Here is a 27,959-nt window from a genome sequence, read left to right as displayed (position 1 = left end):
GTGCAGAGCACAGGGGCACTGCGACAGTGTTAATATCAACACGGTAGCTGGATTTGAGGGGCAGAACATCCCTGTGACCTACCCACAGAGCTGCTCCTGAGTGAGCCACTCCTGTCCAACCCATGGACATGTGGCGGTCTGAGGGCTCACCTGGAAATGCTAGGAAGAAGGGCAACCCCGACATGAGAGGAAATAAGAAAGAAATAACGAGGCAAAGTTGATTTTTGTAAAGCTTTTATAAATGAGGTTGAACAAATACCGATTTAGGGGGTGTTAGTACAAGTCTGCACACCTACGCACAGCCACACCGAAGGCCACGGCAGCGGACAGACCTCATGCCTTTAGTCACATTCACATTTGAAAAACATGAGTGTTTCTTATCTATCTACATTTTTAGTCACAGGCAACTACTTCCCAGACTCCACGCTTCACTTTTCTCTCCTGTCAGACCCAGTTCACCTGGCCCCAGCATAGGTTTTAGGCATAAGAAAGGTAATAAGGCTGTCTTATCACTGTGACAACCAAGATCAAGGCCAGAGTACTGATCCCCAAGAATTAGAGAAAGGGGGCGCTATCCCTTCCTACCAAGAAGAGGTGAAGGTGAAGGGATAGTCCTCATCCTACGCATTCAATACAAACGCAGGAGAGAGGTACCAGTAAGCAGGTATGGAGAGCTGCCGACTGCTCCTGCCAACTCCCCCATGCAAAGTATTTCACATAAAAAGTCACAGTCTCCAATTAAAAACCCCTCCAAGTAGAAAAAGTTAAGACAAGTGAAGTTTAATCCCAAGATGACTGTGGCTACATGAAAACTACCCTCTAAGCACACCAGGGCCAGGGCTTCCCTCAAACCACTCCGCCAGCTAACAGCGCACCCGGCAAGACCTGCTCCCGCAGAAGGCAGGCGTGTTCCTCGCATCCCCACGGCGTGGGCAGGGCCGGGGTGGAGGAAAACTAAGATCAGAACCAGAACTCAGGTCGGCACTTTGCTCACCATCAGGCTCTGCCCTGGCTCCACTGCGAGGCGAGCACAGGCCGCGGCGTCGGCACTTTCTTCATGGCAAAGAGGGCAAGTGGAATTCGTCTTTAAAAATGTAGCTGGCAGGCTTGATTCAGAACTGCCTTTGGCCTGCACAGTGTTATGAACCGCACAAATAAGTTACATACATTTAAAAACAAAAGAGCAGTAGCTTTTGTTTTGTGAGCCATCCACAACCAGAACGGGCTGTGGGTCAGGAACCCAGCGGCGGGAGGCCACACGGGGAGGGCCACCTTCTTACACGGACACCTCACCTGTTCTAGGCTGGGCCCGGTGCTGGGCGCATGAACAACCGACTGGAGCTGGTCGGCACACAGCCAGGGCGGCATCGGCGGTTGGAGTGGACGTGCTGGCGGCCTCGGGAGTTGGCAGCCCACACCCACTCGGGCATATGACTCAACCCCGGGAGCTGACCCATGTGGTTTGCCCGTGACCGACAGCTTCTGATGGTCTCTGGCCACAGGTGGTGGTAGGGATCTAAGGGAGAGGCAGTTCACGGCTGACCTAAGAGCGCCTGTGTTTCTTTGGAGAGAGGACAACTTTGACATTACTCAACCGGAATTTTAAAGGTTCCCTAAGCAATGTGGTCTGACGTGTCGGTGGCAGTTCTCGAAAACGCTAAAGCACTTGTGGAAGGAATGGCCCAGCGAGCACCCGTGCGGACGCCGTGGGTTAGGATGCTCTTACTGTTGGCGTTTTCCATTTGACACGAGTAGCTTGGAACTCCTCCTGCAAGCTGAACTTTTTCTTTAAAAAAATAGGTTATTCAACACTGTATGACAACATATTTACAGTTTAAATAGAAGTTTTCTTTTCAGTAACCAAAATACATGTTTAGCAAAAATTTAGAATGTAAAATTCTAGAAAACAAACACCCATAGAAAAGCAGGACGTTTAGTACCATGTCACACTTGGGCTGAGCGGGAGGTTTCCATAGAGACCCTCCGGCGACGAGCGGGGTTCCTGCAGGTAAGGAGCCCTCCCAGCGAGTTCACCTTCCTGATTTTGGTTGTTTTTGTAAGTGCTGATCCAAGAGGATTCCCCAGATGGACAGGACAACACTGAGGCGCCTTTCAGAAGAGCTGGTGCAGACTGTCGGGGCCACTGAGGCGAGGTCACGGCCAACAAGCCTCTTTTCTAGACGCACCGATTCAAACCGCAGCTGCAGGGCATCCTCCCCCCTCGCAGGTGCTCCCCCCGGCTGACCCACAGCAAGTGGCAAATGAACTTGCTTCCCAGGCCCATGGGACCCAGCGGTCTGAGCTGAGAGCCAGCCTTGGTGAGCTCACTCAGTTCTTTTCCTTGTGATGCCTGAGCCCATCTTGAGGAAAATTCTTTTATTCATGCGGCTTGTTAAAAAGGAGGAAAGGAGTAGCGGTCAACTTTGGCCAAAACAAAAAGCTTTGCACGCGTGTCTAGCTCTGTCGGGTGCGCTGCCCTCCGGCGGCTCTAGGGAAGTTCCTGGTGGAGGTATTGCGTGTGCTCTCGGCCGCATGTCAGGTTTCAGATCACAAACGACGACTTGTGTCTGAAGTCGCCCTGCAAGGCCAGCACAGGGTTAGAATACGGCCACCCTCTGCCCACGGAGGGGCCTGGGGCAGAGGGAAGGGGAACAAAGTCGTGTCAAATCACCATGTCCCCGGAGGAGAAACTGGCAGGACAGGTCAGCCTGAGCATCCTAACAGGTAGCGCAAGCGCTCGCAGCTGTAAGGCCGTCAGCGTGCACGTGTGCTGCGCAGAGCTGAAGAGCCCAGTGTCTGGAATGGAACCTGGGTATCTTTTTTCTATGGGACCCACTTGGTTTCCAAGGAGGGATGTCCCTTTCCCTGCTGGGGACCCCTCGAGTCCTGGGTTTCCCCAGTGACCGTCCCCTCGCTCCGTACCTCCTCATCTGTCCTGATGTAGTTAACTCCGTCGGGCCGCCCCGGACTCTTGAAACTGAAACAGAGGAGGGCAGCTGAGCGACTGCTGGGCATCACGTTAATGCCCGCCTGTACCTTATTCCTTCCACAAGCGCAGGCTCACCTCTCCTCGTCCTGCTTGTGGATGAAGTAGCCGCGTCGGTACGCACAGCAGATGCCCACGGTGATCAGGGCCAGCACAGCCAGGACCACCAGAACGCCGCCGATGATCCCGCCCACGTTCAGGTCATCTGGATGGGAGGGAGGTGGAGGGAGGAGAGGCTCCACACTATCTGGCCTCACCAAGCACCTGACCCGGGGGTGCCTCTTCCCCGTGCCAGACGGGGGAGGACACGAAGACTCTCCTAGCGCACTCCGGGCCGTGCCCGTCCTCACGTGGAAAGGCGCCGAGGCCTCCACGTCCAATGCTGCTGCCCCTGGTCCTGTAGGAAGGGCCTGGCGGGTAGAGAAGCCTGAACGCTCCTCTGGCTAAATCAGCCATGGGCAAGCTACGGCCCGCAGGCCGGATCCGGCCCGTTTGAAATGAATAAAACTAAAAAAAAAAAAAGACCATACCCTTTTATGTAATGATGTTTACTTTGAATTTATATTAGTTCACACAAACACTCCATCCATGCTTTTGTTCCGGCCCTCCGGTCCAGTTTAAGAACCCATTGTGGCCCTCGAGTCAAAAAGTTTGCCCACCCCTGGGCTAAATCCTGAGTTACCACTGGAGGAGACGGATACACTGTCTACAGAACGAGGAGCCTGGCGTCTTAGGAAGAAAACTCCTCATTCTCGGGGCTCCCTGTGCTGTGGATTATCAGGGGGAAGAGAGCTAGTTTCAGGCAGTAGGAAGTCCAGGGGAGAGGAGAGCCACTCCCTGCATGCCCGGCCTGGTACCCACAAGCCCCCTTCACGGAAGCCTGGACCCCCTTTCTCGTTGCTGGATGGTGGGCAGAGTCACGTTCCATGGGCGGCCACTGAGGACTTCCCACTGTGTGTGTCTGCACGAAGGAAAGTGTGCAGGGGATGCAGTAACAGAGGGAGTGGAAAATTCTCCCTCCCCCAGGCAGTGGTTCCTAACATGGTGTACTCGTAAAGTCAACTGGAGATTTCTATTTTAAAACCTCCGGTCCCCAGCCCGATCCCGAGGGTCACCGGGTCTGGAGTAAAGCCCAGGATCTTCCTCCTCCCCCCGAAGAGCAGAGCTTCCCAGACCTGACGCCGAGGAGAGCCCCCGGAACGCTCTTTCCCAGCGACCCTCCAGACCTCCCGGAGACAGTCGTGTGCGTGGTGGGGCCTGGATTATGAATGAGAACCCGTGGTCCCAGATGATTCTCGGCATCGGGCAAGTTTGGAAAACTGCTCTGGGGGGGCTCAGTTCCCCGGGTGTGTCTGGCCACTCCACCTGCCCCATCCAGCTCAGCAACCCCGGCCCCCGAGAACAGTACCACAGAGCCGGCATCGGCCCAGAACTGGGCGATTTTTGGGCTAAGACTGTGCCTCAGCTCCCTGCATCTGCCTACCACCGGATGATTTTCTGAAGACAACACAACCTGATGTTTTTATCAACTACAAAGTAATGGAGTTATTAAACGCAGTTACAAGGGACATAATTAGCCATGTTTCCAACACCAACAGCAGTGGGAAGTCTGTCCTGAGGAGACCAGCACCTGCAAAGGACACTTGGTCACCATGCAGCTGCCCTCACCGCCCTGCACCCGAGTGGCCGTGGTGACGCAGGCGGCTACCCACAGCTGTCTGCACGGACGCCGGACACTAAATGTAACGGTGCAGTCGCTTGCAGCCTAAAGAGAAAACCCATCTGTTCAGAGGCACTCACAGACTTCCATCTCCTGCGCCTCGCACTTGGCCGAGCCGACGTCGTTGGAAGCCATGCAGTAGTACTGCCCGGAGTCCTCCTTGCGAACCGCGCTGAACACCTGCTCGGGACGTGACAAGGAGATGGGAGGCCTGTCAGGCGCGAAGAGACTCCCGCCTCCCACGGGCAACGTCTGCTCCGCCCGCCGCCTGGTTTCCTGCGCTTCCAGGTCCTGTCCAGGTTCTTTCCTGGAATTCCTGACACCCTCGCTTGAGAGCTTCCAAACAGCAGCTTCCCTGGTGTGTGGAGACTCAAGCCTGGCAGCATCCAGAGTACGATGCTAGCGTGACTTTCACTCTGGAAGAGGGGTGACGACGCCTGCCCCTCGAGCACCCCAGGCACTGCGTGCTCAGACGTGCCGCAAGGCTGGTGACCTGCTGGGGTGGCTGTCGCTGGGCACAGCAGACCTGCCTTCACCTCTGCCCCACCCACCCCTTCCCACTAGACATCTTTTATCCACAAATACGAATACCTTTCCTTAGCACAGTGGTCGGCAAACTGTGGCTCGCGAGCCACATGCGGCTCTTTGGCCCCTTGAGTGTGGCTCTTCCACAAAATACTGACTTCTGCCCATGGGCCACGAAGTTTCGATCGCACTGTACGTGTGCGCCCGCCTGTGGTATTTTGTGGAAGAGCCACGCTCAAGGGGCCAAAGAGCCGCATGTGGCTCGCAAGCCGCAGTTTACCAACCACTGCCCTAGCAGACAGGAATCTTTTATCACTACAATACCATGATCATGCCTGAAACAATGGACAATTTTAACATGGAATACCCAGCCGTAACCAGGTTTCTCTGCTTGTCTCATGAGTCTGACAGGTGGTTATTCACACCGGCCCCCTCTTCCCGGGGTCTGACAGGGACGTTAGCTCCCTTCTCCCTCCCAGTGGCTCCTCTTTCCACAGGTCTCCCTGCCCAGCAGACGTTTCCATCCTGTTCCCATCCGCACCTCTCCCAGGTCTTACCAGAGTGCCCGTTTCGGAGTTGATGACAAAGGAGGAATTCTGGAATCTGGGGTTGGCGCGGGAGTCCTTGGGCAGGGGTGCGTCGTTGCGGTACCAGCTGTAATGAGGCCGGGGAAAGCCCTCCTTCTCCTGGCAGTGCAGCGTGGCCATCTTGCCTACGGGCACAGCCTTCGGTACCGTGCACACCGGAGGCACTGGCTTCACTGTAGGAGAAGCACAGGTTGGTATTTAAAATCAGCAACAAGCCCGCCGTAACTCCGCTCCCCAAACAAGAAAGCCAGCCAGGGGATTCTGCACCACCACTGGACCATGGCCACGCCTGCTGTCCTATAGCCACACCTTCCGCCTGTGTGGTCTGCTGCCAGAAACCTGCCCCTGTAGCTCACCTCCCCCCACCCCACCCATCCCCAGTATCATGTTCCCAAGGTCTCCACCTCCCCAGGGGCCTCCCACAGTGCGAGGAGGGAAGTGGCAGAAGCTTCCACCCAACTCAAGCAGCCCCAGGTCTCCACACCCTCCCTAAAGCTGGACACCTTCAGGGATGCAGCTACAGAAGGAAAGAAAGTAAGAGTTGGTCCTTCCTTTTCCTACATACAAATTCATGAGGCCTGAAAGGGGAACCCTGGTTGCACGTGAGTTTCTACCTTGCACAGTCAACTCAATGACAATCTCGTCCATTTCTTTTTGGTCGTCTTGAGCAACCACCTCACAGCGATAAAGAGCAGAGTCTCTTCTGGTCACGTTCCAGATCTGCAGAGAGGTTTTCCCCAACAGCTCTGCACGGCCTGCCAAGTCCCCTGGAGAAGAGAAGGAACAGGGCACTAAAGACTCTTTCGAGATCTCTTTGTAACTTGAAGGGGGCAGTTTCTGGGGCCCGCATTGGACGCCTCATGAGAAGACTGGCTTCCATTTCTGTTCCTTTAAAACAGGTGAGCTCTGAGGACACTGGACACCAACACAGTGCCTGGTGTGTGAGGACTCATTATATGCCCCTGTCCTTATATAGATACTAGAGGCCCGATGCACGAAATTCGTGCAAGAGTAGGCCTTCCTTCCCCCAGCTGCTGCACCAGCTTCCCTCTGGCACCAGGGACCTGGGCTTCCCTCGCAGCCCCAGCTTCATCCGAAGGACATTCGGTCTAATTAGCATATAACGCTTTTATTATTATAGATATATATTGATTTCAGAGAAGAAGGGAGAGGGAGAGATAGAAACATCAATGATGAGAGAGAGTCATTCATCGGCTGCCTCCTGCATGCCCCACCTGGGGATTGAGCCTGGCATTCACTGCCTCGAGCTGGTCCAGTCTGGCCCTGACACACCTGGTCAGCTTCACCTGGAGTCCCCCGTGGCCCTCCTCCTTCTTTTGTCAGCCCCAGCAATGGGGGAGCCCTTGCAATGTCTCTAATAAGCCAAGCTGACATTTGCTTCTATATTTTCATACACATCATTCTTTCTGGCCAACACATTTCTTCACCCCACACCTCACCATCCTGCCTGGCTGACTAGCCTTCACTTCTCTGCCTAGAGGTCACTTCTGGGAAGCTTTTCACGCCACCTGTCCTGCCCCTCCGTCATGTCGCCCGAGAGCACCTGATGCTTACCTCTGTGCTCACACAGGATCACACCCACCAGCTGTCTAGCAAGTGCTTTTTCAGTGCAGTGTGCTTGCACCGAACACTTGTTGTCTCCTTGCTGTGCCATGTGACCCTCTAACTCACTTAACTTGCATCATTCATGTCATGGATCATGATATAAAGATGGCCTGGGAGCATGCTGACTCAGATACTTCAGAAAGCTATTTTGCAGAGAGATTAAAACCCTAATGAATTGATATCTGCTGAAGCTGGGTGACAGGGTCAGGGAGGTTCAATATGCTAGTCTCATTCCCTTGACATGTTTGACTTTTCTGTAAGTAAAGCAAAACAAAATAAAAATAAAAATCCTGGCTAAGATGCGGAACCAGTGGGAGGAGAGGAAGTCTGGCCTGGAAACATGGAGGGGACATGGCATCATACCCTGTATTCTGTTGTTAAAAAACACGTATGTGGTCTGAGCATCTTTAATTTTCTTCCACTCGATCCTGGGCTCTCTTGTCTGTGAATCTGTAATGATACAAGACAGCTCCGCACCTAATAAGAGAAAAAGAAAGGAACTCTCAGTGCAGTGGAACAACTCCGGTTACTTACACCCACGCCGCCCGCGCAAGCCTTCGCAATGTTAGGTCTTTCGTGCAGATTAAAACCCAGCTATTGCCAGGCTCCAGGAGACTTTAAGAAAAAGGTGAATTTTAGCCAGAAAAAGGAGAAGATGATTAGCAGGAACCTTTATTAAGTAGAGGAGACATTCCCCTTCCTACTCCATGTGTATATGGAAATGTCTTTGTCGTGTAAGCACAAAGCCAGGACAGGGCAGACCTGAGCCAGTATCCAACCTGCAGCCCCTGCGGCCTGCGGAGGCTGGGCCCCACCAACACCCCTGCACACCCACCAGCACATCTCTGGCCCCACATGCTTGGCCTGAGCTGGCTGCAAGACTCCGGCATGTCCACGAGAGGGTGCCCATTCTCCCAATTCACAGTCTCCAATACTTACTTTCAAATTCCTGCACCACTGGGTATCTGTTGCTGGACTTGAGATTGACAGCCCCTATCAAGCAGCCTGAAGGGAAGACAAAAAAAAAAAAGGTAAAATCAGAGACAATGTGGCTCTAAAACAACAGAGCCCTCGGACAGAGGTCAGAGTTCCCCATCTACATGGACAACAATCACTCACCAGAAAGGATGGGAACAGATTATATCCCACAACAAAGACACACAGACACAGCAAGTTGGCTGCTTTCTCTCTCAGTCTGACTTCACTGGAAAAAGCCAAGAGAAAGAGAAGAGCTCGGAGGATTCACTTTCCTTCTTAGTTCCAGAATAAAGCCCCCTAGAGCTGTAAAGACTCTTCCTCTATGAGTTTTCTCCTTGCTTAGAGTCACTGTTAATCCTCTCAACATCTATCATCCAGACCCGAAGGGGCCACCTTGTCACCCCGCCCTTTATGCTACTGATGATACAAACTACATCTCTACACACTGGATGCCTTATCAGTAACATAGATTTATGATTACTTTTATTCTATAGAAATTAAAAGCTGCAGTTATAAACCAAAATTATAATAAGGCTAACCTTTACACTTGCCTCTACTGAAGACTTATATCTTCACAGCTTTGAGTTACTGTCTAGTGTTCTCTTATGTCAACCTAAATGAGTTCCTTTAGTATCTTTCTATAGAGTTAATTCCCAGATCTAGCACATGTGATGGTACGCTGCTTCTGGTGGTTCAGTTTACTTGCTGCTGAAAAGGAGACAGGAACCCATGAAGGCACTTTTCTCTGAACAGGACTCACCAAAGCCTACAGGATGATGCCTGATGCAGAGAAAGAGCAAGGCAGCCACTCACTTCCTCCCACCAACATCTGATCATTAACAAGGAGGCGGAGACTACAGGGTGAGCACACAGTGACGCTGAGAATTTAAAGAACTACATGTTCTCCTGAACCCCGTTCGGGTTGTCTCACAGCACTCCACCCGGGCAGCAGGAGTGACTCCACCCGGGCAGCAGGAGTGACTCCACGCACGTCCCAGCCAGGGGACCGGGTCCTGGACAGGTTCACGTCTCTGAGCACAGAGCAAAGCCAAAAGCCAGAAGCTCCCGCCCCAGTCCCCACTTCCCTGCTCTGTGCCGTCTTTCTTATGAGAAACATGTCATGAAAATCTATCCAGAACTAAAGGAGACAGCAGCACAGAGGTGTTAAAACGAGGACCTGGAACTAAAAGGGCAACATGACTCAGAACCTGACGCCTCAGCTTCCATCGCATTGTTCTCCTGAAGCCCTTCCTTAGGAGTTTGCAAGGGAAGTAAGTGCCCTTTAAAAATAACCTCTGGAATGATAACCAGATGGTGGGGCAGCTTCAGGGCGGCCATCTCTTCCTTCCAGGGAAGCAGGGGAAACAGCGACGGGTTTGGAGGGAGCAGGCAGAGAGCACGATAAGGCAGGAGAGGAAGCGCGAACCCTCACAATGTCTTTCCAGCTTTCACGAGCTCCGCAGACTGTTCTCTGAAGTTCTGTGTCTTTGTCTGCCTCCGCTTTTATGATCTGGAACAGTTTAGCAGCTGTGGACAACAACTGCCGTTTCCTATTCCAGCTGGGAGAGACCTTTCAGGAATTCTGCCAGTGTCTGGGCCCTGACGCCAGACAAGCCGTTTAAAATGCCATTTCCTAACCCACCTCCTCAGCCCCTGGAGCTCACATACCCCAATCCGATTCAGTGGGTTGGAAAAGGCCCAGAGCTACGCTCTGTCCCCAGTGCCCCTGGTTTTCACATGCAGCCCCTCTGGGAAGCCTACGTCACCACGTCAGGGCCCACCCCACACTCCGGCTGTGTCCACAGAAGCACAGCCCTCCTCTGGGCACGAGGGTGCTCTCTACTTCCCTTCACTCTTCTGAAGAACAAGAACCTGAGAACAACATAAAACGTCACGATTACAAATACATGGAGGCCTAGCAGATGGTGAGGTCATGTCCGTCTCGGCCCCCGTTCTTCCAAGAGCCTTGGTCTAACTCTGGTGACGTGTCCTGAAGCTGGCGAGTACATGAACAGCTGAATTCCAAAGCTGACCACTCAGCCACGTCCATACAGAGCGAGGCCTCAACGGGAAAAGTACCTGTCTTTCCCTCTTGTGAACCCCAAAACCAATCCAAACAGCAACACAGGCTGCTGAATGGGATCCTGGGAGATAAGGGACCTCTTCCTGCCGTTCACAATGGCTGTTAGTTAGTTCACTGCAGAGAGAGCGGAGAGAAGAGGCAATGGCTGTCTCACTCTCCATGAAAAATGGAATTTATTTGGATTTATATGCATTGCTGTAAACCAAGAGGGAAAAGACACTTGTTTAGAAAATGTTTTCACTTTCGGTCAGATGTGCTGCTAAGAAATAGCTTGTGCATGTCTGGCGCTGTAAAGAGTTATTTCGGCCTCTGGCGTTCTGTCCAGTTGGTCGTCTGCTCAAAAGAAATTTTTCCTGACCAGGGCAGAACGGCGTGGCTGCACGTTAGCCTGAGTCACTGTGGGACCTCACTGCCTACTGGGGCCCAAGGCTAAATATAAAGTGGTATGCAGGCTTTCCAGTGGAGAATATTTACATTTTTATTCTGTGTGCATGCCTGGCATAATCCATCTCGGAGAAGAAAATATCCCCAAAGACAGCATCGTTTCAACAATGTCTCAGTTCTGTAACCAATTTTGTAAGAAATTTAACAGCTAGGGGAGAAAGTACCCGTCAATAATATTTTCCAGACCCACTTACCCAGACACACAGCAAAGGATACACAGGAAATGAACTAACTGTAAGTTCTGACAAGAACAGGACCAGCTGGAGCCCTGGGTAAAGACTGCCCATTGTTACTCTGGCTAAACTAAATGGTTATACGAATAGACCCTTAAAAATAAAGTATAAAAAGACCCAACCAAATATCATGGGCTTCCAAGTAAATCGGGCTGTGATGGTTCATCTTATGTGTCAACTTAGAAGGTGTTTTTGGACGAGATTAACATTTAAATTGGTGAACTTCTGAGTAAGCACATTGTCTCCCCCCCCCCACCCCATGTGGAGGGGCCTTACCCAAACAGTAGAAAGGCATGAATAAATAAGAAAGACCAGCCTCCTGCCTGGCCAGTGTGGCTCAGTTGGTTAAGTGGTTAAGTGTCGTCCCGTGCCCCGGAAGGCCGTGGGTTCGATTCCTGGTCAGGGCACATCCCTAGGTTTCGAGTTCAATCTCTGACTGGGGTGTGTATAGGAGACAGAGGGCATGATATTGATGTCTCTCTCTGACATCAATGTTTCTCTCTCCTCCTTCCTCCCTCTTTAAAATAAAAATGAACACCTAAAAATAAAAAATAAAAACAGCCTCCCTGGGCAGAGGGAATTTCTCCAAGAGACTGAGGCCAGACCTCCTCTGTTCCTTCAGTGATCCAGGGTCTCAGTCCGAGGCCCGCCCTGCAGACTGAACTCGCCAGCCTCCATAATCACAGGAACCAGCTCTTTATCACAAGTCTCTTTATACATAGTAACCATCTATACCTAAAATAAATGAATGCTATCCTATCTTACTCATCCTATTGGGTGTTCCTCTGGAGAACCCTAACACGACGACTATGGCACTTCTTGTGTTGACTCTCTAATCTAGAAGAAAAGCATGTCATTTCACTGCACATATGCTCACTCCACGAAGAACTTCCAGGGGCACCCCTAAATTCAGAGGTAGCGCAATCTCGTGTCGCATGCCATGGTAAGCCAGCAGGAAGACGTCAGATGAGATGCTCCTGATCTGACGTGCTATCTATTTAATTCTATTTCCAAACCAAAGCCATCAAGGATTTCTGGACCACGCTTCTGACTAACCAAGTCCGATAACATCAGAGTGAAGTTCCATCGACTAGCCACCCTAGCTGGAAATGTGTGAAGAAGTGACTACCCTGGAGGAGGTTTATACAGCGTCAGGGGCAAGTCCAGGAATGTCAGGGGGAAGAAGTCACTGTCACCGTAATGGAAGCGATGGCAAAATTCCAAAAGGAGAAAAGAAGGACCAGGTCTCACGCCCTTTCAGCATCAAATCACCAGGTGAAACATGAATCAACTGTCCTAAACTAGAGACTGGGAAAGGAAGAGGGAGAACGAAGGGAAAGTAAAGGTGGGGGAAGGGGGCAGAGGAATGAGGCAGGGGGGAGTAAAGAAAGGGAAGGCAGCCCTAACTGGTTTGGCTCAGTGGATAGAGCGTCAGCCTGTGGACTCAAGGGTCCCAGGTTCGATTCTGGTCAAGAGCATGTACCTTGGTTGCGGGCACATCCCCAGTGGGGAGTGTGCAGGAGGCAGCTGATCGATGTTTCTCTCTCATCGATGTTTCTAACTCTCTATCCCTCTCCCTACCTCTCTGTAAAAAAATCAATAAAATATATTTAAAAAAAGAAAGGGAAGGCAGAGGGAGAGAAGGAAAGGGAAAGAAACACCCAGAATAATGGGGAAAGAATCACCCCAAATAATGGCTCCACTTCACTATAATAGTGCAGTGATTCCTCCATGTTTTCAATGGTTCAGAAAGAGCCTATGAAGTAACTAACTAGACGGGGATAAAGGCCTGGTGGAGAGGTGGTCACCATCTTCACAGGAGTTTGTACTATCACTTCTTCTAATCGCAGACTAATTAGACCCGCTGCACAGTACTCCTGGCTCTAGAGCGCAGACAAACACATAAAATTCTCCGTCTGTCGCCACGAGACCCATCTCCGAGGTGCTGAGGCATGACAAATAGGTCTGACTAAACAGAGAGCATGTGTCAAGGCATTTTCTTGTTCTGCAAAATACCTCATCTGGAAATAAATTATCCCTAACAACTGCCCTGAGAATAAGACCCTGGCATAAAACTGTTCTCTGTGAGCCCAGTCCTGCAGCCCACTTTCCCGTGTGATCACAGATTCTGGTATCGGAACATCCGGAGAGGAAGTGTGTGCTCTCAGTCGCTATAGAGAAATAGTTCGACATCACACCCGCATCAACTGCAGGCACTGCAGCAACCCCTCCAGCCGGTCCCGGAGCCCCGCTGCCTCGGGATCCTGCAGAGCTGCATGCAAACGGCCTTATTACTGATGCTGTAGGCGGCGCAGGTGGTGCCCCCTGCTCTACCGTCTGAATGGGGGAGCACCTCGGGGGCTCCGGCTTGAACATGTAACGTAACTTTACCCACCAGAAACCACTATATAGAAGACAGGGACTAGTTAGTTATTTTGTTTTTGTTTTATCCCACTGACATCATCAAGAGAAAAACTATTTAAACTACCGCATAAAAAAAGGAAAAAAGAAAAGGAGGGAAAAAAACTACCGCATATAAGCTTTAATATGTTGTTTTTAACTGCTATGAAATATTTCAATGGAGACTGAGATGTTGGAGAGCAGGGAAGGTGGAGGGGGCGGTCTTTAAAAAATGGTGAGCCCTCACACGTTCACATTAGTTTTGGTTCAGTCCACCAGAGGTAGAAGAATAACTTATAAACCAGCAGGTATTTCTTCTCTAACACAGAGGTAGGACACCTCTTTTCTATTGATGACCCCTGATTCATATACAGACTAAACAGATCATACTGAAAACTTCCACCATTTCTAGTCAACACTGTATCAGAGGATTTAGCCAGGGCTACTAGGCATGAAAAAGACATTTTTACAAGTATCCAGGTTGGAAAAGAAGAAACAAATCTGTCTTTATTTGCAAACAGCAGGATCATCTATGTCAGGAGTCAGAAAACTACAATCGAAAGGCCGTATACATCCTGCTCCTATTTTTTGTGGCATTGCTGTTGTTTTGACAAGTAAAGTTTCAACGGAACAACCCACACCCATTCATTTACTTACTTATTGTGTATGGGTGCGTTCACTCTAAAATGGTAGTTGAGTGACTGCCATAGAGACCTTATGGAAGGCAAATAAACACAAGAAAAGATGCTCAACATTATTAACCAATGGTGAAATGTAAATTAAGATAATAAGATACCACTACACACCTATTAGAATGGCTACAATTAAAAAGGCTGACCAGATCAGGTGTGGACAAGTATGTCAAAAACGGGATTTCTCACCCACTGCAGGTGGGAATGTAAAATGGAACCACCACTTTGGAAAACAATTTGGTAGTTTCTTAAAATTTAAATATATACCTATCGTTTGATTCAACCATTCTATTCCCAGATACTTCCGAGAGGATGAAATCATGTGTGTGTACAAATTCTTCCCAGCAACTCTATTGGTAGTAATTGAAAGCTGGTAAGAATCCAAATATCTACGAACAGGGAATAGATAAACTGTGGTATTTCCATACCATGCGATACTACAATTCATAACAAAAAGGAAAAGAATTAGTGATGCGTGCTGCAACGTGGATGAATATCAAAAGAAAGGGTGCATAAGGCATGATTCTATTTATATAAAATTCTATACAATCCAAACCAGCATGTAATGACAGAAAACAGATTAAGGAGCTTCCAGGGGACAGGGTAGGATGGAGGGTCGGGGGGTGTAGATGGAGGGACCGAAGGGAAGGATCACCAGGAAGCACTGAGAAGCTTCTGGCAGGCGTGGATGTCAATATTTTGATTGTGGTGTTAAAGAGTTTACGTATCTGCCACACTTATCAAACTACCCACTTTATTTATTGATTTGAGAGAAACACTAACCTATCACTCTGCCTAGCCATACATTCACTGGTTAACCCCTGCATGTGCCCTGACTGGGGATCGAACCAGAGACCTCTTGGTTCATGGATCGACCCTCAACCCCTGAGCCACACCAGCTGGGCCCTGATGGTTTATTTTAATGAGGTGGAAAGTTTTCAATTTTTTTTTTTAATATGGGAGGAAGATATTTCATCCAAAGTACTAGTGTCCAGAATTTTTCCAAAAAAACAAACAAAAGTCAAGTCTTAAGTTTCAAGAGTAAGGAAAAATTTCTCTTTGACATTCTTGGATTTAAATAATGGTTCAGTGATAGTTGCAGAAAAAGACTAGACATCTTAAGCCTGGAGGAAATTTCTGTGCCTGAACTAGCAAACTTTGAATAATAAAATGTTTCAGTGGAAATTCCAGCATATCTTTAAGTGAAGGAGCTGCCAATATAAATTACTGAGTTTACACTGAAAATAAACGTCTTAGTAGATAAATAGCTATTAAGAATGGATGAGTCCAGGACAAGAAAGTGCCATATGAATGAATAAACAGGCCTCCGAGTTCCACTGGGTGTTTCCACCTGAAAGTTTAGTGTTACCTTTTCCCAAAAACCCAGTGAAATGACGTGACGGGCGTTTCGTAGGCTGAGTCAATGTGCCATGTAATGTTAGGAGCCCTTCAGAGCAGGGCATGTTTTTTCGTTTACATGTAAAGGGGAAGCAGGGGAGAGGAGGGAAGAAGAGGAAAGCACCCTATAGCTGAACAAACAAAATGCCCCTGTGTAAGAACAAAGAGCATCTTTCAAAAAATGCGAAGTAAACCAAACGTTGGGCATTAAACTACAGCATTATGGGTATTAAATCCGGGCCTCCCAGCTCTCTCTCGCATAGATTACATTCATATTCATTTCAAAGTGTTAGTTGAAATCTCGAGAGTCTGGAAATATTCACTGCTGTTGAAACGTTTGAGGCTCCCATTGGAGAACAAAAACTTGGAATCTGTCTTATTACAGACCCAGCTCGATAAGAGACTTTTAAAAAAGTCTTCTTCCTGGGAAGCTGTTCATGCTGGACTTCTCTGGAAGAAGGCACTATCTTTTTTTTTAAATATATTTTATTGATTTTTTACAGAGAGGAAGGAAGAGAGATAGTTAGAAACATCGAAGAGAGAGAAACATCGATCAGCTGCCTCCTGCACATCTCCTTCTGGGGATGTGCCTGCAACCCAGGTACATGCCCTTGACCGGAATCGAACCGGGGACCTTTCAGTCCGCAGGCCGACGCTCTATCCACTGAGCCAAACTGGTTTCGGCGAGGGGGGGTACTTTAGACGTGCCAGAGAGAGGAGCCACAACACCAGGCTGTGAAAATTAACAAGGGTTCTGTCCGTCCGTCCGAGGGAGGCAGGCGGCTACCGGAAACCCAGGCATTCTTTTAAAGGGTCAGCACACAGACAAAATTAACTCAGTAAAAAACAAAACAAAAAAACTTCCACCAAACAAAAATCCCAGACCAGATGGCTTCACAGCTGAATTTTACCAAACATTCAGAGAAGAATTAGTACCTATCTTTATCAAAGTATTCCAAAAAATCCACAAGGAGGAGAGGCCCCTTAGGCTCATTTTATGAGGCCAGCATCACCAATTCCAAAACCAGACAAAGACTTTACAAAATAATAACATTATAGACAAATATCCACAACAAAATCCTGGGATGCAAGGCTGGTTTAATATCCGCCAATCAATTAACATGACACACCACATAACCAAAATGAAAAACAAAAACCATATGATCATATCAACAGATGCAGAAAAAAGCATTTACAAAATTCCGCAACCATTTATGATACAAACTCTCAGCAACTCGGGCATAGTGGGAACATAACTCAACATAAGAAGGGCCATATATACCAAACCCACGGCTAACATCCTGCTCAATGTGGGAAAACTAGAACATTTTCCTTAAGATCAGGAACCAAACCAGAATGTCCATTTTCAAAGTCGTAGCCAAGCAAATCAGACAAGAAAAAGAAGTAAAAGGCATCCAAGTTGGAAAAGAATAAAAGTGTCATTATTTGGAGATGGCATGATATATAGAAATATATAATTATAGAAAACCTTAAAAAAGATTAGTCCCGGATGTTATAAAAAAAAAAAGAAAACCCTAAGGATTGCACCAAAAAATTACTAGAACTGATAAATAAATTCAGTAAAGTAGCAGGATATAAAATAAACATTCAGGAATCAGTTGCTTTTTAAAAAAAATATATGTTTTTATTGATTTGAGAGAGAGAGAAAGGGAGAGGGAGAGACAGAAACAGCGATGAGAGAGAAACATGGATCGGCTGCCTCCTGCAGGGTCCCCACTGGGGGTCGAGCCCACCACCGGGCATGTGCCCTGACTGGGAACTGAACCAGAGACATCTTTGTGCATGGGTCGATGCTCAACCATTGAGCCATACCAGCTGGGCCGGTTGCTTTTTATAGACCAATAATGACCTACCAGAAAAAAAAAACTAAGAAAACAATCCAATTTACAATTGCATCAAAAAATAATAAGATATCTAGGAATTAATTTAACAAAGGAGGTAAAAGAATTATACTCAGAAAAATATAAGACACTGGAGAAAGAAGTTGAAGAAAATACAAATAAATGAAAGCATAGACTGTGCTCATAGAGAGGAAGAATTAACTTCATTAAAATGTCCACACTACCCAAAAAATCAACTGATTCAGTGAAATCCCTATCCAATGGCATTTTTCATGGAAGTAGAACAAATAATCAAAAAATGTATGTGGAACCACCAAAGACCCCAAATAGCCACAGGATTCTTGAGAAAGAACAAAGTGGGAACTATCACACTACTTCATATCTCACCGCACTGCAAGGCACTGGAATAAAAAAAGACACACAGATCTGTGTAACCCTGGCCAGTGTGGCTCCGTTGGTTGAGCACCATCCCATGCACCAAAAGATCACTGGTTCAATTCCCAGTTGGGGCACATGCCCGGTTTCGGGCTTCATCCCCAGTAGGGGGCATGCAGGAGGCAGCCAACTAATGTTTCTCTCTCTCCCTCTCCCTTCCTCCATCTCTAAAATCAATAAAAACATATTAATTTTTAAAAAGACACATAGATCAATGGAATAGAATACAGAGTCCAGAAATAAACCCATGCCTATATGATCAATTAATCTAATGTAATGAGGTAAAGACAGTCTATTCAAACATGGTACTGGGAAAATTGGACAGATACATGCAAAGAAAATAAAACTAGACCACCACCTTCGCACACCATATACAAGAATAAACTGAAAGTGGATTAAAGACCTAAATGTAAGACTCGAAACCATAAAATTCCTAGAAGAAAACATATGCAGTAAACTCTCTGACACTGCTCTTAGTAATATTTTTTCCAGGTATATCTCCTAGGGCAAGGGAAATAAAACACACATTTTAAAAATGGGTCTACATCGAACTACACAGTTTTGTCTGTGTTTTAATCCTCACTTGTACTCTAATAACTATGTATGGTGCCAGGTGTGTACTGGGGATCACTTCGTCCATTATGTCTAACTACCATGCTGTACACCTGACATTAATATAAAAGAATGCTCAATGTCAAGTGCAATTGGAAAAGAAAACAAGGCAAAGAAAGGTATGTGACTCTTATGTTAATCAAAAGGGAAAAAGGTTGCTCTGGCCAGCTAACTCTATTGGTTAGAGCATGGTCCATATATGCCAAGACTGGGGGTTCGGTACTCGGTCAGGGCACATACAAGAAACCACCAATGAATACATAAATAAATAGAACAAGATCTCTCTCTCTCTCTCTCTCTCTCTCTCTCTCAAAAAATAAATAATTAAAAAATTTAAAAAGGGAGTGAGGGTTAAGTAAAGCTGAGTTTCCTGCTTCCAGCAGTGTAGTAGATTTGAACTCTGAAAGGTCTTTATACCCCAGCAACAAGAGTCTTCATACATCAGAGTCTTTAATGTATCTCTGGGCTCACAAGAAGTAGGAGAATCCTTAAAAGAACAAATAAAATATCTGTGAGCTGAAACCAGAAAGTAGTAAGATGAGTGGCGTGTGACCCCAAGGGCAGTACTTCAGGGGGGAGACTGCGCCCTTGGCCCAGCAGGAAGGCAGAGAAGCTGAGCCTGAGAGTTTCAAATAATGCCGCCCAGTAGAAGGATACTCTCCCACACAAAGCTTCCTGGGGCCAGGCTCAGATTTGTACAGATTGAGATCAACCAAATATCAGTTTACAAGAAAAACAAACCACCACCAGCAAGTCATAAGAAACAATAAACATTAGATTTAGATCCGCAAGAAGTTCACATACTTAAAGAATCGGGCCGTAACCGGTTTGGCTCAGTGGATAGAGCGTCGGCCTGCGGACTGAAAGGTCCTGGGTTCGATTCCGGTCAAGGACATGTACCTTGGTTGCAGGCACATCCCCAGTGGGGGATGTGTAGGAGGCAGCTGGTCGATGTTTCTCTCTCATTGATGTTTCTGACTCTCTATCTCTCTCCCTTCCTCTCTGTAAAAAATCAATAAAATATATTTTTAAAAAAAAAGAATCAGATGAATGATATAAAACATTTGCACATGAAAGTTTTTAAAAAGGAATAAAAAAAATGAGCAAGCAAAAGAAACCAGATTATAAAAAGAACAAAGTAAAATTTTAGAAATGAGTAATATAATTGGTTAAAAAAAATCCTCTATGCATTGATTAAATGACAGATTACATACGGCTGGAAAAATAAATAACTATAAAGCAAAGGTAAATAAATAACCCAAAACAGCACAAAAAGAGAAGAATATGAAATTATGACCAAACCATTAACTGTCTTAGAAGACAGAATGACTGAACAGATCTTAGCAGAATCCCAGAAGAAAAGAATTAAGACAATAGAAGCTAGGCAATATGTGTACAGGTAATACTTGAGAATTCTGGGAAAGATATAAACTCACAGATACACAAAGTACAACATATTAACAAGTAGAATCATTAAAAAGAAATCCAGCTCTAGCTGGTTTGGCTTAGTGGATAGAGCATCGGCCTGCGGACTGAAGAGTCCCGGGTTTGATTCTGGTCAAGGGCACATGCCCAGGTTACAGGCTCTATTCCCGGTGGGGGGCATGCAGAGGGCATGCAGGAGGCAGCCGATCAATGATCCTCTCCCACCACTGATGTTTCTATCTCCCTCTCCCTTTCTCTCTGAAAGCAATAAAAATTTAAAAAGAAATTAAAAGAAAATAAATCCACCCTAATCACATTGTAGTAACATTTCAGATGCCAAAGACAAAGACAAAATTTTTAAAGTAGCTGAGGGGAAAGATTGATGCCATGACTGCAAGATGACAAGGCTTTGCAACAGGAATGATGGAAACCAGGATACATCCGTGTAACATTAGTTTGTAAGACAAAATAACTGTCAACCTAAAATTATGCATCCAGTAAATCTATATTTCAAGAACAAGATTGAAACAAACATATTCTCAAAAATAAATAAAAGTGAATTCAACACCAAGAGAGCTCTCCTAAATGAAGTGACATTGACTATTCTAGTAGCTTCCTAAGTGACCTTCCCTCTCCAGTCTTCTTGAATATCAGATCAATACTTCTAAAATCACTTTGATCAGAACACTTCCCTGCTTCAAACTGCCAAGTAAAATTCTACAACCTACATGAGAAGGCCCCAGTTTCTTAGCCTGGCATTGAAAGCACTTTACAATCTAGTTCCTCTTTAATGTTCTCTCCAATGGACAATTTGGCTCCTCAATTTATTAGCTATGGCCTGGGCTAGGTAATTAACCTCTACATCAGTTGCAAAATGAAATCTCCAAAAACTGACTGCTGAGATCAACGGAGACAGCCCAGGTAAAGCTATCAGCACAATGCCTGACACACCGTTTTCAATAAATGGTAGTGGTTAATATTTTTATCATTATAACTCATTGGTCCCAAAATACAACATATGGATTCCCAACTCCACACCTTTGCACATACTATCCCCCCACACACACACTTAATTGGCCCTCAACACCTCCATCCTCCCAAACCTGCACTTTGTAAATCAAAATTATCCCTGCAAGTCTACTCCGTCTTGAAATTCTCCTCCCCAAGGCCAGTCCAGAGCAAGTGCTTACACATCTCAATACAGAAACCTTTTACCTTAAATCAGTGATGGCGAACCTTTTGAGCTCGGCGTGTCAGCATTTTGAAAAACCCTAACTTAACTCTGGTGCCGTGTCACATATAGACATTTTTTGATATTTGCAACCATAGTAAAACAAGACTTATATTTTTGATATTTATTTGATATATTTAAATGCCATTTAACAAAGAAAAATCAACCAAAAAAATGAGTTCGCGTGTCATAGTTTCACCATCACTGCCCTAAAGGCTTCTGTTAGCTAATTATCTAAATTGCATGTTCCTTCTGGAATGGAAAAGAGTTCATCTTACATTTCCCTGTTTTGCCCAAGGAAAGCTTTACTGCCATGAAAATGGAGATTCCCAGGTAAACAGGAATTCACAGATTAAGTTCCAGCACCCGGTCGAGATACCTTAGAGGGGGGAAAAAATAAAGAAAAAAAAGGCAGCTGTTTGAGGGTTTGTGCATTCTTGGTTCTGTACTCCTCCCAACAGCTGCACTTCATCCTGAGGACATTAACCATGTTCTGAGAGAAGATATCCAGCAAGGAAGTCTGTGGTGAGCAGGAAGAATTGATAAGGGCGCATCGGCTGAGGCTACTTCAGGAAACATCTTTCGGCGTCGACTTTGCAAGGAAGTCCATTTGTCTGGCATTCCGCTCGCCCACGACTGAGAGGCAGGCGTTCGATAAACGTGGGCTGACTCTAAACAGGCAGACCTACGCCACCACTCAGACGGTTTTGTTAGTTCATAAAGGGGGCGGGGGGGGGCGGAGGCAGGAGAAAGGGGGAGACAAGTGCTCTCATCAGCTTTTAGTTTTCCAGTTAACCATTTGCTGAGGAAGACACAGCTGGCTTCCCCACCCAGAAGCAATGACAGCAAATCTCTCCGATGAGTCACGAAGAATGCAAACAACTGAACTTCAAGGCGGCCCTCCTTCATCCACGGTGACGGACACCAAGGAGCTGGCAAAAGGCGCCATCCACATGCTACCACGTGAAACGAAGTTTCCGCATTTTAAAATAAAATCCTTCCCAGTGTCAAATTTAAAAATCCACTATTTATCCATTGGAGGCCAAGACAAAACGCACTTCTTTCCATTATATAAAAGCATCCTCATTAAAGAAAACTTCAAAAACAGACAAAAGCATCAGCCAGGAAAAGGGAAGAGTAGAAAACCATGGGCCATGAGGTGTACCACTTAAACACAGCACCTAGCAATATTCTGATTCACTTTTTCCAGGTTCCCCCCTAAGCATTAGATGTTTCGTGTAGTTGTAACCACTTGGTATATACTAATCATACTTACAGCTTGTGCATCTTAAATTATAACATAAGCATTTCCCCATATTCTTCTTCTTAACCTTGTATAACTGCACAGAGTAGATGGTAGAAAGATTTTTAAACTAAACCAAGTCAAGCAACACTTGCCTTTTTTTTTCTTCCACAGAGATTACTGTGGTAAAAACTAAGAATTTCCCAAAGTTTTCTGGGCCGCTGGAACTAAGATAAGAAGCATTCAAAAGGCCTGGACACATAGGCAGTGTTTAAGAAATGTTAACTGAGTTTCAAGTGACAAAGAGAATAGTTACTCTAATCATCTCTGAAAAGAGACAAGAGAAATTCAATTCAGCCTCTGTTCTCAACAAACTTTTTATATCGCTGACAAGATAAAATGCATTTGCACCCAACAACTGAAGCCCAACATAGTTGACAATGCACTCGTCCCAGCTCCCCCCGAGGGCTGGGGGTGCTGTCTTCATTCTGCACCCCCAGCATGAAGAACGGTGCAGCAGGGGGCACACTACAGATACTCAGGAAGTACCTGCTGCCCTGAACTGGACGAGAGCTCTGCTCATGGAGACGGGAGGGTCGCTGGGAGCTGGGGCAAAGCACACAGGATGGATATGGCAGATTTGGGTTTTGGCAACGATGTGCAGGAAGAAGGCTGAACCAAAGGAGCCTTGGGATTCTCTGAAAACGAAAGGTGATGTTGAAAAAGACTGCGTGCTCCTAATTTATTAAAAAGTTTGATGTTTTGTCCCGACCAGCGTGGCTGAGTGGTTGAGCATCAGTCTATAAATCAGGAGATCATGGTTCGATTCTTGGTCGGGGCACAAGCCCGGGTTGCAGGCTCCATTCAAGCAGGAGGCAGCCGATCGATGATTCCCTCTCATCATTGGTATTTCTATCTCTCCCTCCCTCTCCCTTCCTCTCTGAAATCAATTACACACACACACACATCTATATCTATATCTACTTTAAAGTTTGATGTTTCTACACAACCAGCATTGAAACCCCGCTGTACATATTAACTACTCATAGGAAATATATAACCCATCATAGATACTCCTTAAAAACAAAGAAAACACACCAACACAAAATAGGGCAGCATTCCTTATCACGGAGACCAGGACTCATTCTCAGGACGCTTTCTGTGTGAAAAGGCAAGTGGCAGAAGCAGTAAATGAAGGCTTTAGATATCACTGTCGGACTTCCAGAGTCGGTACTGTCCTTGCCAAACTAAGTGGAAAAGAATGTGCTTGCCCAAGCTTTCGGATCTCTACTCTAGTGAGGCCATTTGCATACACTGTTAGCTTTCAGAGGGTAGATACAGAGGACTTGAAATCTGCATGCAGCTCTAACAGCATCATATTCACACCACCTGATTGCAAACATAGCTTAAAAAAGAGAAGCTGGTGGGAAGAGATTAATCAAAGAACTTATATGCATATATGGATGCAGACAATAGACAAGTGAAGGCCTGGGGTGAACCGGGAGCCTGGTGGAGGTATGCAAGGGGTGGAGGGGGGGGGGGGGGGGGCGGGGGAGACATCGGTAACTCTCACCAATAGAATAAATTGAAGAGAGAAAATGCAACTTCATGACTAGGGTATCATTCAGCAGACGCCATACATCCTAACTTCATGCACACGTGTTTTCCTTTCTTTTACTCCACTTGTGCTCTGAAAAAATCCAAAGAATGTATAGAGAAGGAATTTGCTAATATCACATCTCTAACAGCTGCTAGGTGGATGTACTAAATCCACCGCTTTCTTCAGTTACACTATCTGGTCCTTTCAGAAAGTGTGCTTAATACAAATCTGGTTTCCTTCAAAAGAATTGATTTAAGCCTACCCTACGGGGCCGCCTTTAGAGCAAGCGGCAGAGAGCATAGGAGTTGGGTGTAGGATCATTCCTCCGGGATGTAACCGCAATTTCTTACGATTACGCAATTTCTTCCGATTACGTGTTTCTAACAGCTAGCCATCAGACTCCCTAGCCTGAAGCACCAAGAGCAAATGCCTAGCAAACAGTCATCAGCGTCAACAGCTGACGTGAGGCACTGCTTGCATCAGCAGGTGTTCCTTGTTTTTCTGAAAATACACGCGCCTTCCAATCATGATCACACCTAGCAGACCATATAAAAGAATTAAAATAGCATTAAAAAATGGGTTATTTTTTTTTTTAAATGTTTCAAGAGTTCAAACACATGCAAATAGAAAGTTGAGAACTTATTTTTCCTTGGTTTTCTTTTTCAAAAACGTCCTGGAAGTTTTGATTTTCAAATTTTGTTAGGCTTCAGCACACTGTCTTGTCCCAAGAATGCAAACTGTTACTGTTTTAATGCTAAATGGAGCACTTCCCTCTAGGACAGTGGTTCTCAACCTTCCTAATGCACGACCCTTTAATACAGTTCCTTCCTCATGTTGTGGTGACCCCCAACCATAAAATTATTTTCGTTGCTACTTCATAACTGTAATTTTGCTGTTATGAATCGTCATGTAAATATCTGATATGCAGGATGTATTTTCATTGTTACAAATTGAACATAATTAAAGCATACTGATTAATCACAAAAACAATATGTAATTATATATGTTTTCCGATGGTCTTAGGCGACCCCTGTGAAAGGGTTGGCGACCCACAGGTTGGCAACCCACAGGTTGAGAACCGCTGCTCTAGGACATCCAAGATTTGGGAGCCTGACAGTAATAATCTTTTTTTAAAAAGACATACGGCAGAACATTTGTAAACTTGAATTGCACCTGTCACCCATTCGACAAAAGAAATATTTTATATACAAACCACATAGCTTTGAACATCTGATAATTCGGTTAAACTGATCCATAATAAGAACGCCACTATCTGCCCTGGCTGGTTTGGCTCAGCGGATAGAGCATTGGCCTGCGGACTGAAGGGTCCCAGGTTCGATTCCGGTCAAGGGCGTGTACCTGGGTTGCAGGCACATCCCCAGTAGGGGGCGTGCAAGAGGCAGCTGAATCTATGTTTCTCTCTCATCAATGTTTCTAACTCTCTATCCCTCTCCCTCTCCCTCTCCCTTCCTCTCTGTAAAAAATCAATAAAATATATTAAAAAAAAAAAGAACGCCACTATCAAATGGAATAATACAAGTAACCCAAAACTGGATTAACACCAAATGTTGAAGATTTCCAAATTAAATCTCCCTTAGCACGTTACTGAATTTTTCTGTACTTCTGTGTTTTTTTCCACTCACAAAATGGGAAAAAAATAATAGCAACCATCTCTTAGAGTGGTTATTAATATTAAATGAATTAATACATGTTAAATTCTTATAATCCAGCCTGACTAAAGGAAACGAATACAGAATGTTTGTATTATACTGGGAACCCAGCGTTCTTTTTTTAAATGAGAATACAAAAAAGCAATCGCAATTAAAGAGTAAATTAAATATTTAAAAAAAAAAAAAAAAAAAGCCCTGACCGGTTTGGCTCACTGGATAGAGCGTCAGCCTGGGGACTGAAGGGTCCCAGGTTCGATTCTGGTCAAGGGCATGTACCTTAGTTGCAGGCACATCCCCAGTGGGGGGGGGGGGGGGTTGCAGGAAGCAGCTGATCGATGCTTCTCTCTCATCGATGTCTCTGACTCTCTATCCCTCTCTGTAAAAAATCAATAAAATATATTTATTTTAAAAAGAGTAAATTAAAAAAGAAAAAGACACAGCTATCATGACTTGTGGAAGAATACGGTTTTCAAGCTCCTAGAAATATATTTAGAACATAAGTTAATGGAAAGAGAGCTCCCTCCTGAATAAATACGTATGTCCCTCCAAAGAGAATTAACACATCCTACCACCTTGATTCTCTGTCACTGGTCCTATTTTGCAACATGTGATCCTTTCTCCCCTGCTCTCCAGGTAAATCTCAGCCCTTTAAGTCAAGAAAGCCACCGAACGAGCTCCTCCAGGAGGGCTAACTAAGAGGTTATGGGTCTGTGAAGTTCCTAGCATCTTCCAGTTTTATTTAAAAAAACAAAACAAAAAAAACACCGCGTTGAAACTCATTCCTGAACGAAACTGCCAAATGCTCCTGCAATAGAAACTGCCAGCTTTCATGTGCGCGGACCCTCTGCAACAATAGGGAGTTGTTCCCTCTGTGAATAGGACAGTGTCCGTGTGACCGACGAAGTCGGGAGCCGGGCATTCCTGACACCCTTGTCCCTGGCGAGCCTCCGGCCACTTAGATCACTCGGCCACGTACCTTTCTGGAAATTACTTCCAGGCAATCTACGGTGGATACTTCCACCCTGAAACGCTATCCTTCACCACAGAGCCCCGTTTTCCCAGCTTCTGTCCCAGGGACACCCACCCCCCCCCCCCCCTTTCCACTGCCACCGTTGTGGGCACTTGCACGTGAATGCGCATCACACATAGGAATGCTTTGTTCTCCTCCCCTACCCCGCCCCCCCCCCCCCCCCCCCAATTCTGAGACAGTCCCTTCGCGTGTTCACTTGCATATTCCGCAAAACATCACGGGAGGACAATGCTAGGGAAGCCAGACAATGAAACGACCGCAGAACCGGGGGGAAGAAGTGTGGGGTACAGTCCGTGGGGGGAATGGGGTAGTGTCTGCTGCCCCCCTGACCTGGAATAGAGACTGGCCTTTGGTCTTCGCTTTCTTATCGAGCAAGTGGCTTAGGGAAACCCAGCTTCCCCAAGTTGTTGTAAAAAGACCAAGAACACGCTAGTTTCCAAGTGCCCCGGGCCCAGGACGCGCCCTCGCTCCTCGGAAGCTATTTCGGTCCTTCTGTCCAGCTGTCCCGGGACACGCGACTCTGGTGGGAACTCCCGACAGTGGGAAGGGCGCGTCGGGCTCCCCAGTGCCTCGCTGCGCCCCGATCCGAGCGGCCCGGGCGCCGGGTCGGGGTCTGCGCGCGCTCCTCGCTCGGGCGGTAGACGGGCGAGTCCTGGGGTGAGATCGCGCCGTTTTCTCTACACGAAAGTTGCGTTCGCCCCGGCGGAGTCCCTTTGTTTACAGCGCGGCCCGAGGGAGCCCGAGGGAGCGGGGCCAGGAGCCGGGCGGGCGCCGGGGGACCCCGCAGGCTGCCCACCGGCCTCTCCGCGCGCCGCCCGCGCCGGGGTCCCCCGCAGGGTCCCACGCCCGCCTCGGGCCCAGCTCCGCCACAGCTGCCCGGCCTCCCGCCCGGACCCCGCCTCGAGGCCGGGACCCGAATCCTCTCCCCGGGACCCGAGTCCTCTCCGCCGCGGAGCCCGGGCCGGGACCGCTATTCCCGCCTGGATGGGCTCCAGCCACTCGGCCCGCTCGGCTCCCATCGTTCCTGGGCCCCCCCTCCCACGGGCAGCAGCACACTCACCCCTGAAGAGCAGCAGGAGGAAGAAGTCGGGCAGCCGCGCGCGGAGCAGGAGCCCCCGCCGCCGCCGCCGCAGCGCCATGTCGAGAGCAGCCGAGGGGTCGCGAGCGTGCGGCGCGGCC

The 27,959-nt window shown here is 47.2% G+C and overlaps 1 protein-coding gene across 1 annotated transcript; it reads right to left on the bottom strand.

The window, feature by feature from the left end:
* Positions 1-217: 217 nt before the first annotated feature.
* On the bottom strand, positions 218-27,959 carry JAM3 (junctional adhesion molecule 3). The gene is made up of 9 exons (XM_070399278.1): positions 27,841-27,959; positions 8,384-8,449; positions 7,808-7,921; positions 6,433-6,585; positions 5,789-5,991; positions 4,787-4,886; positions 3,065-3,191; positions 2,923-2,977; positions 218-2,578 (listed from the first exon to the last, which is right to left on the bottom strand). Exons 1-9 carry the CDS (start codon positions 27,917-27,919, stop codon positions 2,543-2,545), a joined length of 933 nt encoding a protein of 310 aa, XP_070255379.1. The 5' UTR covers positions 27,920-27,959; the 3' UTR covers positions 218-2,542.

Source organism: Myotis yumanensis, unplaced genomic scaffold (assembly GCF_028538775.1).
Source record: "Myotis yumanensis isolate MYYU_CA2020_CCGP unplaced genomic scaffold, mMyoYum1.0.hap1 SCAF_19, whole genome shotgun sequence".
NCBI classification, from domain to species: domain Eukaryota; kingdom Metazoa; phylum Chordata; class Mammalia; order Chiroptera; family Vespertilionidae; genus Myotis; species Myotis yumanensis.
The sequence above is the reverse complement of the archived record's forward strand: the minus strand, read 5'-3'. Positions and strand labels throughout refer to the sequence as shown.

What these genes read in the sequence shown, in the direction of transcription:
- JAM3 (XM_070399278.1), bottom strand. Translation starts at nt 27,919, where the DNA reads ATGGCGCTGCGGCGGCGGCGGCGGGGGCTCCTGCTCCGCGCGCGGCTG. An exon ending in ACTCCGAAACGGGCACTCTG is followed by an intron (nt 4,887 to 5,788) that starts GTAAGACCTGGG and finishes CGTCCCGAGCAG; the next exon opens with GTGTTCAGCGCGGTTCGCAA. An exon ending in GGCGCAGGAGATGGAAGTCT is followed by an intron (nt 3,192 to 4,786) that starts GTGAGTGCCTCT and finishes CCTCCCATCCAG; the next exon opens with ATGACCTGAACGTGGGCGGG.